General features: G+C 41.0%; 1 protein-coding gene across 1 annotated transcript; it reads right to left on the bottom strand.

Annotated features, from left to right (window-relative positions):
- Positions 1-4,681: 4,681 nt before the first annotated feature.
- On the bottom strand, positions 4,682-16,743 carry LOC128700280 (annexin B10). Its single transcript, XM_070099966.1, has 7 exons — positions 16,585-16,743; positions 15,814-15,990; positions 15,186-15,358; positions 14,758-14,930; positions 5,484-5,648; positions 5,029-5,210; positions 4,682-4,874 (listed from the first exon to the last, which is right to left on the bottom strand). Exons 1-7 carry the CDS (start codon positions 16,591-16,593, stop codon positions 4,824-4,826), a joined length of 930 nt encoding a protein of 309 aa, XP_069956067.1. The 5' UTR covers positions 16,594-16,743; the 3' UTR covers positions 4,682-4,823.
- Between the last annotated feature and the right edge of the window lie 4,238 nt (positions 16,744-20,981).

Raw genomic sequence — 20,981 nt, 5'->3', positions numbered from 1 at the left:
ATTGTATACCATTTTGATGTTCATCTTGTCAGACACTGCAACACATGGCATCTTGGTACAGAAAACACCTTGGACAAGCTTTTCAAGTGAGAAGTGTTGGATCTGAGAGGGACATGACCTCTCAGTGGTTACATTCTCACTACTACTACTACTACTACTCTGCACCTCTCCTTCCGACAGTATTTAAGTCTCCGCACTGTCGCTTGATCTTCAGATAGTTCCTGACTATGGAACTGAACTTCTCCAGGCCGAGGGACTGAACCTCAAATTCTACGACTACAAGGGTGATGGACTGATTACATCGTCTTCACATCTACTGTTCCTGCCTATTTTCTGTATTCGACTGAAGAAGCCTACTGTGTAGGCGAAACGTTTCGGAATAAAGTTGTCTAACTGTGGCATGTGTGTCTTACCTAAACGCAATTTGTTTAAACGCCCCCAAATATTATGCCAATCATACATCGGATAAACTACTACTACCGCCGCTACCAGAGCCTTACCATCTGCTCTATCAAGATTTCTGAATATAATTTGTGAGTGATCCCTCACGTTTATGAAGACCCGTAACATTGCCTCACCTATCATGAACTCCCGACCCCCCCCCCCCCCACCACCGTCGCATATCCTGGTGTATCCTATGAAGACCGTCTTTCGCCCCCCCCCCTCCCGCTTATAACTGTTTTAAATACATACTTATTATTCTCTTTGACATCTATAAGACCCAGCCCTCCACGGCCAACCGGGAGTGTGACAACCGTTCTACTTAACCATTCGCTCCCTGTTCCTCAAATGAATCTAAAAACTTTTTTGTAACCTTTTTAACTCACAACGAAGTATCTGAAATATTACCGTAACATGCCATAATTTACTATATAATAGCACATTCGTTGTTATCACCCTTTGTTGCAAATTTAAATTAGCAGCTCTTAACCCACTAAGACGCTTCAGAACACTATCAACGATACACACGGAATTTATTTGTTGTGCTGACTTTATATCATTTACATAAACGATCCCACATCTTTATTTGGTCCACCCTTTCCCACCTTTCAGCTACCATTCCTTCCTCACGTGACCCTTTTCCAAGATTCATATACTTTGTTTTCCCCATGTTGATCGTCATGCCAGTAGCCTTTTCAAAAACTAACTTTTCTACCCGAATCAAATCCATGTTTTCTCTCACCAAAATCGTCGTATCGTCGACATATCCAACAATGCCCGCTCCCCCACCCCTTACATTACCCATCCCATTTGCTTCCAATAAAACCCTTATCCCTCTATAAAAGGGATCTTGAAAACATGCAAAAAACCCTTCCCATCTGAATTCTATCTCCCAACCTCCCATTCACCTGCACACGCAAGGTTGCCTCCTGATACATTAATTTGGCCCATGACAATTTCCGCCCCAAACCCCTGCCATCTCATGATCTTCCATAACGTCTCCCGTTCCACACTATCATATGCCGCCTACCAATCTATAGCCAATACCCCCCCCCCCTCCCAATCTTACTCTTTCTTCAATAAAACTTCTAATCATACCGTCACCTTCATACATATACCTGCCCGGCACCCCATATTGTCCCTTGTCAATCACTTTGCCCAGGACTTTTTTATTCTGCTAGCCAAGATCCTTCCAAAAATTTTTTAGTCCCCACATAACGAGATTGCACGATAATCTTTAACCGTTAATGGCTCGCCTTTAGGAACTAGGACGACCACAGCCAACCTTTGTTGTTCCCCTAAAACCCCATCCCGCTTCATGATATTGAATAAACGTACCAGAAACCCCCTTTAAAACGTTCCAATTTTGAAGATAAAAGTCGCTGGGCAACCCATCTATTCCTGGCGCCTTACCTAATTGCGCCCCAGATAAAGCCTCCCAAGTCTCACACTCCGTTATCGGCCCTCCCAACATCAAACGATCATGCTCCATCAGCTCACACTTCACAAACCTACCGATTGACTGCAAAGCAATTTCACTTATTCCAACACTGCGTTTTCAATTTCACCCAAGCATCAATATACCCACTCATACCCTCCGTCGTCGTCAACACCTGATTCACTATACCCCTGCATACCTACCTGAAAATTCAACCCCATTAACTCCATTGCTTTGCGACGTTTGTGTTGATTCCTCAACACGCCGACGGCCGATCTCCCCACAAAACCTCTTCGATTCCACCCTTAAGCCTTTCCCCATCAAACTTTTCGTTTTGTAAATTTCGTAGTTGCTCCTTAATTCGTTCAATTTCTGTAACAGGATAATTAGCATTCGCTTGTACATAGTCGCGCAACTGCCCCTCTAAATATCGTTGGAAACCATACTGTGATTATATCTCACTCCCTGACTATATTCCTTAATTCGCTTTTTGGCTATCCTTTCCCACCAATTAACCAAAGCCACATCTCCAGGTGCTTCAACCACAAGGCGTTCCCACATATGCCCAAAAGACAAACTACTTTCCTCTCTTCAATAACTTTGCATTTAATTTCCAAAATGACGGACCCCTTCTAGGCACACCCGCAATATCTACATCCATTACAACTCCTCTATGATCCGAAAACAACACATTTATCACACTCACTCTCCGCACTGTAACCGCACTAGACACGTACATTCTATCCAATCTCGCCGCATAATCTAGTCTAATGAAAGTATGCTCCACCATGCCGCTCCACCATGCCCCCCCCCCCCACACATCCATTAAACCCACACTCTTCAATAAATCTCCCAGGAACCCCAAGCAACAACCCACTCCGAGGCTCCACGTCTTTCCGTCGTATTACACAATTCCAGTCTCCCCCTATTATCGCTACATTTGGTATACTACGTAGATAATATACTAATACATCTTGTACAAAATGAGTTAAGTCGTACATCTCCCTCGGCCGGCCCATATACACCTACAAAACTTGTGTACTCTCCCCCATAAACCATCCCCCCTAATAACTCTCCCCCCCCCTTTCACTATGGCATACTACAAACTGGCTATTTTCCTTTACCAGAATGGCGACGCCTCCTTTTAACCTCGTCGCATATTCCATATACACACCGTAACCGTTTATTTCTAACTTATCCAATTCTGTAAGTGTGTTCTTGGATAAATACTACATCCACATCTAGACGCACCAAAAATTCATTAAACCACTTTTGCTTCCGCTCAGATCTCAAACCGTTAATATTTATTGTCAAAACCTTAAAGTCAATTAATGGGATTTTCCTTTCGTTCTAGGTATAGACTTTTCACTTATACATTTTACAACACCTCTATCCCTCTCCCCTTTTTTGGGAATCGCCTTGATAAACTCTTTCGTGGATTCACTGTTCCCTTTCCTCTGTACATCCGCCCAAGACTTTCTCCCTGGCCTTTGGGCAGGAGTAAGCACGTCGTCAGAGTCTGATGGGGTCGCAGTTCGCTTTCGCGTCCTACCCTCCAACTGCATTGGGATTTCTTTAGTACTATCATGATGCACCTCCACTTCTGCTATATTCACCATACCATGCAACACCAGACTCAATGCTTTCATCCGTCGCCTCACCATGATGCTCAACCGATCCCAAAATTGCACCTGGATCCTCCACACTGTTGACGATCGACTAACAATACATCCAGTGCCTTCACTTAAGACGCCGCTACATCCTCGTCCCCCATAGTGGGCAGAGTCTCTTCAAATACTTTATATCCAGTGAAGGTGATTCTTCTCGCTGTTTTGCATCCTCCAAAGCATTCTCCTGCGCTTTTTCTACCTCTTCACTCCAAGATGTCCGTTGTCGAGACGGATGAGCATAAGACTTCTCGTCCCTCAACCTCTTCCGATTGTTGCTGTTGCGATATTTGGAGATTCCCACGACGCTTACCACACTGCCGCTATGTGGCCATACGACCCACACAGCCGACACGTACGACGTTGCCCCGCACACGTTACATATACTCGAGTTCGAAATGCTTGCAACATAATATAGGACGGTATGGGATGGCGTAAGGTCATTTTGACTGAATATGTTCCCTTCAAACTTCCAGCATAAGGTCCAGCGGCCCACCGACCTGCAGAGGCCATATGAACCGTACCATAATTACGTAGTTCATCTTTTATAACAAATTCAGTCGCCTCAAAAAGCACATTACTTATTTTAACCCACGTGTAGTGTCGTGATACATCATGAAGACTTACTGATACAACTGAACCGACTGCTATAATGGTCTCTTGATACTTATCCACCACCGCTTCATAGACATTTGCTGACGTCACTTTAACGAAGATCCGTGTCGTCCCATTAAGTGCTACACCACATCTTTTCATTTGCGATACCGTAGGTATCACTGATAATCGCCGGTAGTAACAAGTCCATCATGGCTCCGGTGACAGCCCCACGGGTCAACTCAACGCAAACTGTGTTGATGCGCCTGTAGCTATGCAGCACCATGTTGGTAAATGAGCAGTGCACGTCCTCACTACTCAAAAGGTTGTTACGAACCGAGGTAGCTCGCCTGAAAACAGCAGAGGGGTGCAGAGCACAACCGCACTATCGTGGTCAGTCAGCAAATTATTTAAGAGTTAAGACAAAGCCCTTACTTATACCAAGTACTAAACCCATAAAGGACCATACAGTATTAAGTATTATTAAAATTTTAATCTGCAGTGTGGTTTTAAATTTTAGTTTAAGGAAAATTGTTAGTCATTAATGGTGTTAATTTTATTGTACAAGTTATACAAAGTTATTTACAATATTAATAAAACTAGAAAATGTTTAAGGCAGAGTAACTTCATATTAATAAGAACAGTTCATAGTAGACTCCATGCATGTGCCAGTCTTGTTGAATCTAGCCAAGGAGAGAGACTAGAACCTTCTTGTAATCCCCTGAAGTGTCAGCCTGAGGGAAGAAAAAGAAAAAAAGGTAAACTAAATTTACATGCAAGGTACAATTTTCCAAGTAATCCCAAGCAAATAGTTTGGGAAATCGCCAAATTTACAGTGTAATAAAAAAAAAAAAAAAAAAAAAAAAAAAAAAAAAATTCAACACGTACCTTGACGTCTTCCTCAAGATGTTTGTTATACAAGTTATGGTACTCTGTTTTTATGTTGCCAAGATCAATCTCGCAGCGAGACACCACCAGGCGGATAAGATCTTTGTCATTAGTTCCAGCGTCTGCCAAGGCAGCATGGAAAGATTCGGCGAAGAAGACTCTTCTGTTCTCGACACAATCAACTGCATAGAGAATTTGGTTTAAAAGAATGGGGAAGGGTGCAACCGTCTACAAGTAAAAAGTCCTATACGTATTTCATGCATTCCTATTCCCCTATAGGAAGGTTTGGAATCTTCCTTTGAGGAAAGCACTCTTAATGCAAAACGTCGTTACTAAAAGAAAACCAATTAAAATTTCAGCATTTGACGAGTAGTGAATTCCAGGCAAGTTATGTAACCGATTAGGATTGTCAATGTATTATTCTTTTCACATTGTGGAGATGAAAAGGAACTTACACAATGCCCTCATGTTTGTCCTGGTGCTGCCAGAGTACTCGCAGTCTATGGTTTCTCCCAGGGTTCTGTCAGCCAACTCGTAATAAGCTACGAAGACACTTCGTAGCTGCTCGTATGAATAAGTACTCATTGCCTTCACTAGCTCTGTTTCGTCAAGTCCATTACCTGAGGAAGTTGCACGAAAAAATAGCAATTAGTTTAAATAGCAGTAAATTTGCCTCCTGCAGTATCTAGGGAAATCCGAATAGTTGCCAACAATAGTAATTTTGTCTTTACAAAAACGTCAGATGTTTAACTGTTTTATGTTAGTTTCATTACGCTAAATATTTTCACAGTTAAAGAAAAGTAAAAGTTTAGCTTTGAAATTAAAGTTAAGCAAGTACTCAATTACCATGACTAGGTCAAATTATTTTACCTAATGACCAAAGTTGCCTAAGCTGGTTTAATTTTTAACTTCTCTATTAATGCCAGATTTTGCTACAAGGAATGGTTACACTGGCATGAAGGAACGAGCTTAACCCATACAATAATCTATTCCGAAATTTTTCATTGCCGGTCATGTAACCTTCCGAGGGTGTAAAAAAAAAAAAAAAAAAAAAAAAAAAAAAAAAAAAAAAAAAAAAAAAAAAAAATACAATTAGTGGGAATATCGAATGTATCTTTCGAAAGTGAGTTTTCTAGCCACAAAAGAACCGACAGGTCGAGGGGCGAGCTTTTAGAAATGACGCATTAAGCAATTTACGAGAAAAAAAAAAAAAAAATTTAGTAAATTACGCTCGTTAAGATTGTTGGCGTGAATGGAGGACTAAGTAAATGTCGTGGGAACCTGTAAATTTGAAATTCAGTGACTGAAGAATCAAGGTGATAAGTGTAACTAGAGAATGCTTTATCTGGAAGTATGGCACCTCGTTACCAAAGCTTCGTAGTTTAATTTTCAGTACATTGGTACGTTTGCCAATCTCTGGTATGTCGGGGAAGCATTATGTAGGTTTCAAGAATTAAGTTGAAATTGTCAAGATGACATTCTTATGCATATTTTATATAGTCTCCTATAAATAGTCTTATAAAATGTGCATTTGGGAGACTAAACCACCAATTAAAGTAAAATCAATAATCCATACAGTAAACAATTTACCAGTTACAAAGTTCCAATTTAATAATGCCTAACTATTTACAGTTTGAGAGTGCGGGAGGGTATTGTGGGATGACAAAAATTATACCCATTTATGGAGGTGCAGCTATGAATTTATATTTTAGTTGGGTATTTCCAAATTTAGAGTAATACTTCCGGACGGTGGTTGTATACTTCATACATTTTCTCACCAATTATAGGAAATTTTATGCAACAGTATTTAGGTACAACTGGTAGTCTAATCGGTTACCTTTTCAAATTTAATAAAGGCAATGGAATTTAGCACTGTTTAGGAACATGCTCAACCTTTCCAGTGGTTGGCCTAGTCATCGATAAAATTCTGCACAAGATATCTTTTTAAAAAACTTTAACCACATAAATAGGCTATAGCCATCATTGGCCCTCACCAGTACTAATGTTTTTTGTTTAATGCTGCCTCTTGTCTAGTTTATAGAAAGTCCGGCCATGGTGTCCCTTAATACACAGGAAGGCCAGATATATTAACTGTCAGTGTTCTGATAATGGGCAGATAACCAAAGACAAGTGTCAAGTACACGTAACTTATAAGATACCGATAAACATTCGTCTCTCGACCTCCGGGGAGAGAGGACGCACGCCTAGTAGCTACACCTGCCCTCTGGTGGTGACCTTTAGCAACTAGAAGACAAAATGGCGTACCGAGTGGGACAACGGATTAACACTGTTTGTATACAGCTGGTACGTGGCACGCTTACTGGAGCAACGATGCATACATTGCTACCTGCTATCATCAGGGACGCCTATGGTGTCCCCAACGAGGAAGTATATGGTGTTGCCTTGAATGGGATGACCAGAGTATTCCTAAAACTGAATCGTACCGGCGTCTACGACAGACTTGTTGAAGAGTATCAGGAGAGGAAGGTGACGGTGAACTCGGCAGTGGACGTCGTTATGCATGACGTATCCAGGTACTATACGTGGGTGAAGGTCAGGAATGTCCCTTTCGAGGCGACGGCGTATAGTATACAGGAGGTATTCAACAACTACGGTAAAGTCCATTCGGCAACGATGGGAGTATGGACAGAAGGGCCATATAAGGGACGACCTGAGGGCTCTTATACCCTCAAAATGACGTTGGCTAGGCCTATACCATCCTACGTCATGTTGGTGGAGTCCAGGACGCAGGTTTTTGTACACTATGCCGGCCAGAGAAAGACCTGTCGACTTTGTGGCTCATATGATCATATGGCAGCTCACTGTCCTAGAAGGCAGCCTACCAGGGCTCCTGGTACGTTGGCAGTGGAGCAGAGACCATGTGAGTTGATGCCTGAGTTGGGAGAGGTGGAACCAGTGACGAGTGGTCGATGGAGTGAAGAGGTAGAACGGGAAGTATCGACGGTCGGTACCTGTGTTACCATCCCAGAGGTGACAGGGGAGGGGCCCCCATCGCCTGAGGGACGGGTGGACGTGGAAGAGTCTACCCAGGAGAAGTTGCTGGATGCGGTGCTGAAGGAGTTCTTCGACGAGACGGTGGCCGGGGAGGATGGTCCTGAGAAGTCAAGTGAGATACAGCTGATGGTTGAGCAGCAGGAACAGGTGAAGGGTTCGAGGAATGCCAGAGAGGACATGGAAGTGGTGGTAGAAGTCCATCAGGAGGATGTGCAGGAAGTAGATTTGTGTGTGAGTGAGAGCTCACGAAAAAGGACTGCGGGTGCTTTTGACCTCGATGAGGTTTTAACACCTGGGCAGAGACCCGGGAAGAAGTCATGGGTAGTTGTAGGGGAAAAGGTAGGCAGGGGAGGGGGTGTACCGGGGAAGATCAGTGGGGGGGGGGCAAGGAGGGGCTGGAGGCCAGGTTAGAAAAAAGGATAAAAATGGTACAGGTACTGAGAAAGGTGAAGTGAGTAAGATACAGCGGCATAGGGGTAAGCCCCCTCTTCTAGCAAATTCAAGTGTGTCACAATAAATGTCAATGGGCTTAAATCTGAGGTAAAAAGGGTTTGGTTAGAGTGGTTTTTACGAAGGTTTGATGTGGATGTATGTTTTTTGCAGGAGCATAACCATAGGTTAGGGAGTGAATTGAGTTTGAGGGGTTATAAAATGTTTGTCAGTAATGCTTTGCAATTAAAAGGAGGGGTAGCAGTAGCTGTAAAGGAGACCAGCCCATTGCGTGTCATGGGTTGGGAGGAGGGGGGAGGGGGGAGGGTTGTAAGGGTAGATGGGCACTGGGGGGTGAGGAGAGTATGTTTCATTGGTGTATATATGCCAGCATGTAACAATGTTAGAGTTAAAGTTGATTTTGTACGTGATGTTTTGATGTATTATTTGCGGGGTTTACCTTCCATAACTGTAATTGGAGGTGATTGGAACTGTGTGATTAGGTATGGGGATGTGACGCCGAGGGGGGCAGGATGTGTTTTGGGTGCACTACGGGATGTGTTGAGGGATGTAGGTGTTGTAGATGTGGTGGGCAGGGGGGAGTATGGGGTGGAGCACACGTTTATTCGTGGGAATTATGGGGCGAGGTTAGATAGGATATATGTGATGCAGGGGATTGGTGTGGAGAGAGTGAGGGCTTTTGATGTCGGTTTTTCGGATCATAGGGCGGTGATAGCTGATCTGCGGGTGGATGGTATAGTTCGCATATATGCTGGGTATTGGAAATTGAATGTGAGGCTTCTGCAGGAGGGGGATGAAGGCTCATCCTTTGAGGAATGGTGGAGACATTGCTGGGAGGGTAGGGATGGTGGGATGGATTTGCTTGACTGGTGGGAGATGCGAGCAAAGACAGCAATAGCAGAGTTTTTTAGGATACGTGGAAAGGAACAGGCAAGGTGGAGATATGGTTTGCAAAACTACCTGGAGGGACAGCTGAATGCTGTTTATGACGGGGGGGGAAGGGAAGATGTGCGAGGTGAGGTGGATGGCTTAAGGAGTAGGATTGAAGGATTACATAATGAAAGGTTTAACGCGATTAGAGTTAGGGCAGGATTAGAGGAGGTGTTAAAGGGTGATCGACCATCAGGTTATGTCCTAAGAAAATTTAGGGAAAGGCAGATGGTGACTACCATAGCGCATCTAGTGGTCGCTGATGGGGGGGGGGGGGTTATGTGGTGGGTCAAGGTCTTACTGATACAGATGATATTAGTGGTTATGCTGATTATTGGTTTAGGGAGAAATGGAGGAGGAACAAGGAAGTTGTCAGTGAGGAGGTATTTGGGGTTATGCAGAATACTATTGTATTGGGACAAGAGGAACAGGAAATGCTGGAGGGTAGTATTAGTGAGGAGGAGGTGGGGGAGGCGGTTTACGGGATGAGTCAGGGTAAGACGCCGGGCATTGATGGAATACCGAATGATTTTTATAGAGTTTATTGGGAATGCATTAGGTATGGGTTAGTGGAAGTCTTGAATCATATGTGGAGCAGTGGGAGGATGGGGAAGACCCAGAAAACAGGGATCGTTGTGTTGGTGCCGAAGAAGAAGGATGGGAAAGTATTGAATGATTATAGAGCAATATCCTTAATGTGTGCAGATTATAAAATTTATGCTAAAATTCTGGGCAATAGACTGAAGAAGGTTCTAGGATCAGTGGTACATGGGGGACAGTTTGGCATTCCGGGAAGAAGTATGAGGGACGGGCATAGTCAAATAAGGGATTTTATTGAGGACTGCACCGGAGGGGGAATACTTGGATTAGATTGGGCTAATGCGTATGATTGTGTGAATAGGGATTTCTTAAAAGTTTGTTTGGAACAGCTGGGTTTGGGGGAGAAGGTGGTGAGATGGGTGCAAACCTTGTATGAGGGAGCAGTTATTAGGGTACAGGTTAATGGTAAGTTGGGGGACCCAGTACTGATGGAGAGAGGTTTGAGGCAGGGCTGTCCACTCTCTCAGTTATTGTTTGCCTGCGTACAGAATCCATTTTATGGGCTGGTGGATGAGGTGATGATTGAACATGGGATTAGGGGGGGTGGGAGGGGGGGGATTGTGGGGTACGTAGATGATACTACCGTGCTGGTAAGGCATGAGGAAGATCTAAGGAAAGTTGGTGGAATCATTCAGATTTTTGGGGACGCCACGGGTATGAGAGTTAATTTAATGAAGTCGAGACTATTAGAGGTGGGGGATTGGGTGGGAGGGGGCTTGGGGGAGGGGTTGGGATGGTCAGTAGTGGACAGAATTAAGGTTTGTGGAATATGGTACATGGCGGAAGTGCAGGAAAGTAGGAAGATAAATTCGGAATTAGTTACGAGCAGGGTTTTGGGTAGGCTAGGAGGCTTAAGGGCTAGGGATGTAACATTACAGCAGAGAGTTTTAGTGGTCAACTCTCTGGTTTACAGTAAGGTGTGGGGAGTGGCTGAGGTGTTCCCTTTAAGAGCAGAGGATATTGCAGAAATCCAGAGGAAGGTTCTAAGGTATGTGTGGGGGTTTGGGAGGGCATGGTTGAGCAAGGACGTGGTGATGACGGAGGGGAGACGTGGGGGTCTTGGCCTGATGTCATTGGGTCATAGAGTAATGGCTTTATATATTAAACAAAGATATATTCGGACTGGGGGGAATAGAGGAGTCAGGGTAGGTAGGGTAATGGAGGATGCACGAAGATGGTGGTGTGGAAGGGATTTGAGGTATTGTGAGGATATGTTGAGGGTTTTATTACATGTTAAACAGGTGTCCACGTTAAAGGTCAAACGAATGGTGGGTGCTGTGGTAGGCAAGGGTGTCTTACAGGGACTTGCTGTATATCCAACATATGACTGGATAAGCATATGGAGGAAGTTTGGGTTGCTTAGAATACCAGCGAGGGTACGAGAGTTAGTATATCGTTTTCTGATGGGAATATTGGCCTCTAGGGATGTGTTATATAAAATGGGTCTTGTGAGAGAGGACTCATGCTTGCATTGTGGGGACATCGAAACGGCCTTTCATGCGGTATATTTTTGTCCCTCTTTGGAGGGGGTGAGGTTATGGATGGTGAGAGTTATCAGATTTTTGGGGGGGGGGCAATGGCCATTCCTACGGGCCTTAATGTTGGATGTAACTGGGGTGCCGGGTGATGTGGGTAGAGCCTTAATGTATGTTATGACGGATTATTTACATGTATCTTGGGGGATGAGGGAGGTTAGGGGAGAGTTGAGGATAAAAGCGTTAGCAGCGAGATTTTATAGAACTATGTGTAGGAATAGGCAAGTCTATGGTGGGAGGTGGGTAGTTAGCTTTTCGGAGGGTTACCGGAATCTCACTGTGGGGGGCCTTCTCCTCATGAACCCAGGGGGCGGGCAAAGGGTTGGTCTCCTACCGGGGGATGCATGAGGGTGGGTTGGTTTAGGCTTCTTTGTAGTGTGAATGGTGGGAGGGTTATGAATAGAGTGGAAGGGTGATGAATGAGGATTTGGAATCTATGGTTATGTTCACTGCATACAGGATAACCTTAAAAACCATGATGACTAAACCTTGGGATCTCGGGTTTAGAGCAGAATGATGTTAAGATAAGCACACAAGTTAACTTGATCGTTGTATAACTTATGTTTGTGAAGTGCTGTCACCCTGCACAGTTGCTTTGTGGGAAAAATTTTCTGCTATGTTTTATATATGAAATCATGATCTTTGGTTTAGTCAATTTTATAATCACATATAATGACACCTTTTTCTATGTACCTAATCATGTTATGTAATGATATATGAATTATAATGGATAGTGAGGTATTAGGTTAGGAGTGGGCAATTTTATTGTGTGATGCCCTTAATGGGGTTTCTATGAGATTGTAAACTGGTTTTGTTCAATGGTGTTATTGGGGAAAAAACAAGGATGGAACATGTACGAACTTTTATGTCAATATTTTTAATTATGACTACTGTATGTGCATGAGGAATTTTTATTCCCATGATAATGCTCAGTATAATAACATTGATAATAGGGAAAAGGGGGGGGGGGGTAGTATGTGCCGGAACGAAGTAAGTGCGGCGAGTCTTTAGACAATGAGAATTATAATTATATGCTAATTATTTGGTTATATATTATCTTTTAGACTGTTTATATATAAAAAAAAAAAAAAAAAAAAAAAAAAAAAAATCAGCAATGATGTACTAGTGTTTCAAATAGGGAGATAAGGTTTTTTATGTCCTGTAACTAGACAGTTTTGATACCTTATGTTAGGATTTTGTTAGTTGTATGGGTTGTACTTGCGTATATAATGTTATGTCTTTTACTTGAGGGTGTTTCCTGCCCAGTGTTTATGTGAGGAGTTTCATTGTGAGATGTATCAATGTAATGTTTATTGTAGGCTTAGGTTTGCATAATGTTAAAATTAATGTTCTGTATAATTTTAATTTTTGTATGTTAAATAATATTTATTGTGCACTTTGTGCAAGGGGTCTAATTGTACAGAGTTGTGGGGGATTTATGTGGACACAGACATAAAATTTTTGAGTTTTTGGTTTTTGCTAATTTTTTTTTGTTCGGTGCTGGAGCTCTCTCGCTCTTTATTATGTTAAGAGATTCCTGCTATTTGCGGGAAGTATTAATGTGGTATGTCTTTGCAATTTTATTGTAGGGTTAGGTTAGCCTTTGTTTAATTATTGTAATGTATAATTTTATCCTTCGTATGCTGCATCATATCATCTGTGTACTTTGTGCAAGGAGGTTTTACTGTACTGTATAATAGGCATGATTTGTAGGTTTAGAATTTGTTGATGTTTTTTCTGAGCAGGTGTTATCCTGTTCGTTTCATTGTTCGGTGATGGTATATTCTTTAATACAATATGAATGTAACACTTGTGGTATGCTATGGGGTTAATGGTAGGTCATTGTATTTTCAAACGGTTAATAATTGTGTTCTTTTATTTATTTATATCTTGTACTGTGTCCTTTTAAATAAAATATAAAAAAAAAAAAAAAAAAATGCTGCCTCTTGTCTAGTTTATAGAAAGTCCGGCCATGGTGTCCCTTAATACACAGGAAGGCCAGATATATTAACTGTCAGTGTTCTGATAATGGGCAGATAACCAAAGACAAGTGTCAAGTACACGTAACTTATAAGATACCGATAAACTAGCGAAATATTCGAGCATTTAAGTGCGCATTTTAAACTTTTTGTAGATTAGTGGAGAGCATTACAGAAAAAATGTTTAGTTAAAACTTTCCCTACCCCTTCCTCTCGTTCGAACAGCCTAGATACGATGGCTTGGGTTATTTAGTGTTATCAAACTATGAAGACCTTTTAATGCAATCTTACCGAGAAAAACAGTTTTAAGTTTATTTTAAGATACATCTGAGACTGCTATTTATAGGGCTAGTATTAGATTTTGCAAGAGTTCAGAATTAGGAAGTTACCTTTTAGCACAAGGATATGAAAAACTATCACAATAGCAACCTTCCATTAAGATTACTTAATCAGTGGCTGTCAGGTAGAACCACACTGTTAAAGTGCACTCTAGCAGTTCCAAGGCATGAGCTCGATTTGGAGTACAGTAGAGATAGAGTTTTCCGAATGTTGAGCAGGAAAAATGATTTTAAATACACTTGGGATGGCTTATGGTTTCAGTGGCAGTTTTTGTTTGGGGGGGGGACCAGTTTAGAGAAGTTTAAACCAATTAGATAATACTGATTGGCGTAAAGACCGAAATTAGCGTCGGGGGGCGCTAAACCTGTAGCATTATGCAGTGCTTGAAACTGGAAGGGATGGGTGGTGTTCAGGCAACTGGAGCACACGTCCAATTCCCTAGGTCAAGAGCTTTTACTGTCAAGGAACCTTTCTAGAGGGGGAAATAGCATTAATTTAAGCTTGAAGTACAGGATATATTTTTACCTACATTTCAGAGGATAGGTAAGGAACCCTATCAGGGTCGAGTTTAATATGATTAAATGATAGCGATTCCATTTATAAATTATCTCTAATTTATATTTTTCCCGCGAATGTAATTTTTTTTGTATGATTAAGGATTAAAGTAATGAACAGAAGATTTTAAAGGATTTTTTTTTTGGGGGGGGGTTAATTTTGAACCTTTAAAACTGGCCAAATTGCCGACTTCCGTAATTATAGTCTAGATGAAAACAAAATTAGTGCTATAAAGAAAAAAGGGGGGGGGGGAGGGACAGTGCCGTGTAGGTTCCGGTAGGTTAATCTTGTGAAAAGGTTCAAGAGTTAAGAGACTAAATTCCCACCTTCATTGTAGATTTCACAGGCGATGCGGCGACCGAAAACTTCACTGAAGAAAGTGCTTCTTTTTGCTTCTACTACTTTTAGCATCACTTGCTGGAAGATACCGGATGTGGCCTCCGTCAGAGATTCTTCCAGGCTGGCGTCGAACAATCTCTCGTACGATTGTTCGAGTGACCTCGAGAGAATCAAACATCTCAGGGTATTTGAATGAAAATGTGTAGATGTAATCTAGTGATTAACAGGTTCAAAGAATCTAAAAAATCTGGAAAGGTTATAAGAACCTACACGTTTTTGATTTTAAATTAATTTGTTAGTCCGAAACTTCACAGCAAGGGCGAAATTCTAAATCAGTCTTGAGAAAAAAAAAATTGGGCAGGTTATGAAAAATTTAAACTTTAGCACACTGAAAAAAGTAAAAAAAAATACTTACCTTACGAAAAAGTTTTCAGAAGTACAGAGGATTTCTACAATTACTCTTCCATTCTTGGATTTGCAGGCATGATGGAGCTCCTCTGCGAGGTAGTCTACACGAGGAGTCATGAGAGCGACGATTATGTCCTCAAAGTATCCACTTAGTTCTTTCTTCAGGTCACTAATCAGGTCCTAAAGGAATAGGAGAAAGTATAAACCTTTGGAGACTAAAGGTTTCTTTTCAGGTATTATCGAATTAGTATTTCCACCCATTAAACTTTAATGTTGAAATCTTTTAATTCCTCTATGTGGAAGAAGTGCAGCTAAACTTCCAAATTATCAACTGCTGGAAATGTACTTGAATTATGGTACGAGAAATTAAAAAATATTTGGTTGCACATTTTTTATTGTATTGTATTGTATTTGTACCATTAGCAACGTAGCGTAAGAAGGCATACTGATGGGCGAAACCCGTATCCCCTCCTTCCCATTACCCTCTTAAAGTTTTCCTTCAAACTCGTCGATTAGTAAAGTTATGGAAAACCGAGTACACTGCTCATAATCAGTAATTTCGTGATGGGCCCGAAAATTACCTGCAGTTGTAGTTAACCAATTAACAGTATCTGTTAATTTCCCCCCCCCCCCACCTTTTTATATTTCGAGTGGTAGTGCTGACCAAGAAGCTGTCTTTGGTAGTTGCTACAGGTGGTAAGAATAGTGATGATCGAGTCCTCATCAGTGCCCACGCCTTTCATGGCAGCTTTTAGACTTTCTACGTCCCCAACCACGTCGAGAGGCTCCTTGGCCTTTAAGGTTGGTTGATTCTGTGGATATAAACATGGTGTATTTCAGAATGGTATTCAAAGTTGAAGTTAGGGTCAAGAGGAACTAGGATAATGTAAAAGTTGAACTTACGAGTTATACCGCAGGAAGCTCAGTAGCACTACGTGGTGTGAAGGGGTATAATACACTAATGTCAGGGGTAAACACTTTAAATGAAGTGGTAAAAATCTTAAAAGGTCATGGAATTGAGAGGGAAAAAAAAAAAAAAGTTTTAGATTGGTCTGTAGGCTAGTTTCACAAGAGGAATCGCTTTTCTCGTTGAAGGGAGAGGAAGGTCTTTGCAATTGCTGGAGAGAGGGAGAGAGGGGGGGGGGGTGTTGGCGTCACCGCATGAAGTTCGGGTTGGGAGTCCAACCTGTATTAGGGAACATTAGGAAATTAGTTAATTGTTTAAAATGAGGTCTTCACCAACGTTCATTAAGATAACAGATTTCGGCGAGAATTTACATTTATTAATCTATTGGTTACTGTACTATTCAAAAGATTATTCGAGCCGTAAACTAGGAATTAAACCAATGCTTTTGTATTTAATGCTCCCATACATAAAATGCCGGACACTGAAAACATATTCTTACGTGAGCCATTTCGTAAATGTTGTCTCTACAACTGATGCCGCGTAAGCGATGTGTGAAACCTCCCTTCCTCCTGGGCTTAGACTGAACCACCTGCTCAGTGACAACCTGTCTCTCCCGCGTCAAGCTTTTATAAAGCCTTCTGGGTGCTGATTGGCTGATGGGTGTTAAGCTAAAATTATCGTACGCGCTGCGAGGAAAGCTACACTACAATTGGTCAGAAGCATTGACATCGGCAGTGTATCGATTTATTAAGTTGAACAAGGTTATACATACGAGATTATTAACTCTCGCAGCATATATATCCAGAGAGTTTATTTTAATCCAAAGAATGTGAAATAAATTATTATTTATTGGAGAAAAGATTTCATGCAGACTTAATGACTCATTATGTAGTGAGCTGGCTTAAACCCATTTAGCAAACCTAGCAAACTGGATTATTAACGATGCCACAGTCAAGAATAATTTGAGAATATGAATAGTAATGCAAATTTTTTTTTGTTTATATTTTATTTAAAATACAGTACACATTATACATGGAAGCAAAGAAATGTCAGTAAACCAACCGACATGGAACAACAAATTAAAGTACAACTTACGTATACACAATCCAAAAAGAAAAAGGAACACTTTTTTTTTTATATTTTATTTAAAAAACTTTACAGCTTAACATAAAATAAAAAAATATAAAATGAGTACAGTAGGACCCTCAATCCTACACAACATACACTGACAAAATATAACAACACATTGTAACTGACACAAAAGAGGTTACCCATATACACTCGCAAATATTTCCATATAAGATACTTAACAATAAGAAAACAGAAAAAAGGGTGATCCGACCCCTAACCTTAGCAAACATAACTAACAGGTGACCACATTAACAGGGCCAAATATAAATGAAATTATATAAACATCCATTGAAACGAAACCTTTTAGGTTTATATAGTTAACATAATTGTGGATGTCCGGAAACTATATTTCATGCGGTGTGCTTTTGTACTTGTTAAGAAGATGTGAGGGTATGGTTAAGTAGGGTAGTTTTTTTTTTTTATTTTATTTAAAACATCATAAATGCAAGGCTGTTTAAAAATTAAATAGCATCACCATACATAATCTATAGAGTACAACAAGATACACACCATAAATACCAGAAAAAAAAATCTTTGTAACTAATACGTATAGATATATACGACAAACACACCATAAAATGCATACGTACGTTTCACTAAACACACACAATACCAAATATAACACTGGTGGAAACCCCACTTAACCCATTATAATATCATTCGCTGCCTGACCACGGTCGAGTGAGGTTGTGCGCTGCACCCCTCTGCTGTTCAGGCGAGCTTTTTTTTTTTTTTTTTATATTTTATTTAAAAACAACATTACACTTGATACAAGCCGACAATTAGCAAATCCAAAACCGTGACAGACAATGTCAGTACACACACAATAAACAAAAAAAACCATTTTAACATATTGATATAACGAAATTCTACCGTAAGAAACCCAACCCGTTTACGGGAAAAAAAAAACATACCGACTACAAAATAGAACGTCGGAGTCATAAAACATGTAGGAATAAGTCCTATAATCATGTATATATGTATATACATACACATGCACATATACACATACATGTATGTGCACATATGTTCTTACAGCACAGACTGGATTATACTAGAACAAACAAACAAACAAACAAAAAAGACTTATCACTAAAAACAAAAACTAGACAAACTAAATACATAACATCCAAAACAGAAGTGGCAGACAATGTCAGATACACAAAAAAAAAAAAACATTGTAACACATTGATATAACAAATTCTACTAAAAAAAACCCAACCAACCGACTTCCAAACAAACAGTCGGAGTCATTATAGAAAACATGTAGGAATGAGTCCTACAAACATATACATATATACATACATATACATATACATACACATATAATATATATATATATATACACACATATACACATATATATATATATATACATATATACGCATGCTCATACACACATACGTGTATGTGCATTTGTTCATACAGAACAAACTGGATCATACATAGAAATAAAGCACTAAATGACTTTTCACCAAATAAACTAAAAAAATATTACATCCAATGATAGAACTATACCTAAGACATTGGTTCCCACAAACACACCTACACACACACAAAATTAATGTTACCTATTAACACTCAATATATAATATGACCTTCCAGTCAAATGAAGGGTATATATAAACCCCATCAAAAACTTTTATATTTTGGTACATAGGTCATTATGTACCCATTCAATACGATAAAAAAGAGACATATGACAAGGATAAATCTAACATCAGATTCGAATGTATAAAACATATCCTCACAATATACATATAAATATAAACCCCCTATATAAAATGGTTCTTATAACAATAAGAGAAAAAACAGAAAATCACATACTACTTTTGACTCTGTGATTTTACAAAATTCATAAAGGTCTACATACCCCGGAGCCCCCGACGGCTCCCTGCAAAAAAAAAAAAACTTTACCCACATCTACCACCTTGCAAACCAATCAACCTTACTCATCAGGCTTCCAATCACTCCAAGAGGACACACCACTGAAGAGACCAACCCCTTGCCTCTCACCCCGTCACCAAACGGAGTAGACTTTCAACAGTAAGCTCACGATATCCCTCTGGAAAACTACTTACCCACCTTCCCCCATATAATTGTTTGTTCCTACATGCTGTCCTATAAAAAACAGGCCGCCAACGCTTTTATCCTAATGTTTCCCTCCACCTCCCTCATCCCCCAAGAAACATGCAAGTAATCAACTATTACGTATCTGATAGCCCTCCCCACCTCTTTGGGTACCCCTCCCATATCTAACATTAAAGCCCTGAGGGTTGATATCTGTCCCCCCCCCAATAAAAAGAAAACCCTCTTCAACCACAATCTTACCACCTCCAAAGCAGAACAAAAATATACTACATGAAAAGCCGTTTCAACTTCCCCACAAAAACCGCATGATGCCTCTCTCACAAAACCCATTCGTCTTAGCACCTCTTTCGATGCTAACGTCCCCATAAGAAATCTATAAACTAATTCCCTCGCTCTTGCCGGTATTCTTAATTTACTAAATTCCACCCATATCACTCTCCAATCATATGTGGGATACACTGCCATCCCTTGCATTGATTCCTGACGACGACCCACACCCACTAACCGTTTTACCTTGAGTTTTTTAACATTGCGTACCTTTAACATAAACCGCAACATATCTTCACACTCCACTAAGTCCCTGCCACCCCACCATTTGCGGATATCCCCCATCACCTCCCCCACCCGAAGACCCCTTTCCCCCGCTGCCCGAATATACCTCTGCTTCACATATAGCGCCTTCACCCTAGACCCTAATGCAATCAATCCCAATCCTCCCTGTCTTACCGCAGTCATTACCACATCTTTACCCAACCACGCCCTCCCAAAACCCCACACATACCTTAAGGCTCTTCTTTGTAATTCCATAATATCCTGACATCTTAAGGGGTAAATTTCCGCCACTCCCCACACCTTACTATAAATCAGTGTATTTACCACCACAACCCTTTGATGCAAGGTTACATCCCCGGCCCTTAGACTCCTGAGCCTACTCAAAGCTCTGTCCATTACCATTTCTGAATTAACCCTCCTACTCTCCTGTACATCTGCTAAATACAAAATCCCACAAATCTTTAGCCTATCTACAGTTATCCATCCAAACTCCTCCCCCAAGGTCCCTCCTACCCAATTGCCTACCTCCAACAACCGTGATTTCTGCTTATTAACTCTCATCCCAGTAGCATTCCCAAAAATCTCAATTACCCTTCCCACTTTACTTAAATCTTCTATCTCATTAAGTAAAACAGTTGTATCATCTACATAACCAACAATATTCCCACAAAATCCACCTCTCTCCCCCATCCTTCCCATCCCACCATCAACCAGAACATAGAAAGGATTCTGCATACATGCAAAGAGTATTTGGGAGAGTGGACACCCCTGCCTTAAACCCCTCCCCATGCTTACTGAACTACCCAACCTACCATTTACCTGTACTCTCATCGATGCATTCTCATACAATGTCCTCACCCATCCAACCACCCTCCCTCCAAAACCCATTCTCACCATACTCTCAAACAAAAAGTCCCTATCAACATAATCATAAGCTTTCTCCCAATCCAGACCTAGAATACCTCCCTTACTACTACCCTCAAGGAAATCCCGAATACGTCCATGACCTACCCGCATACTCCTCCCCGGGATACCAAATTGTCCCCCATGTATCACCGACCCCATGACCTTCTTCAGTCTATTACCCAAAATTTTCGCAAAAACCTTGTAATCTGCACACAT

The sequence above is a fragment of the Cherax quadricarinatus genome, chromosome 71 (genome assembly GCF_038502225.1).
Source record: "Cherax quadricarinatus isolate ZL_2023a chromosome 71, ASM3850222v1, whole genome shotgun sequence".
In the NCBI taxonomy this organism is placed as follows: domain Eukaryota; kingdom Metazoa; phylum Arthropoda; class Malacostraca; order Decapoda; family Parastacidae; genus Cherax; species Cherax quadricarinatus.
Note: the sequence above shows the minus strand (reverse complement) of the source record. Positions and strands in the feature narration are given on the sequence as shown.

Coding starts and splice junctions, on each gene's coding strand:
- LOC128700280 (XM_070099966.1), bottom strand. Junction 14,931..15,185: donor TCTGAAAACTTTTTCGTAAG/GTAAGTATTTTT, acceptor GATTCTCTCGAG/GTCACTCGAACAATCGTACG. Junction 5,649..14,757: donor CTGTGAAATCTACAATGAAG/GTGGGAATTTAG, acceptor CAACTTCCTCAG/GTAATGGACTTGACGAAACA.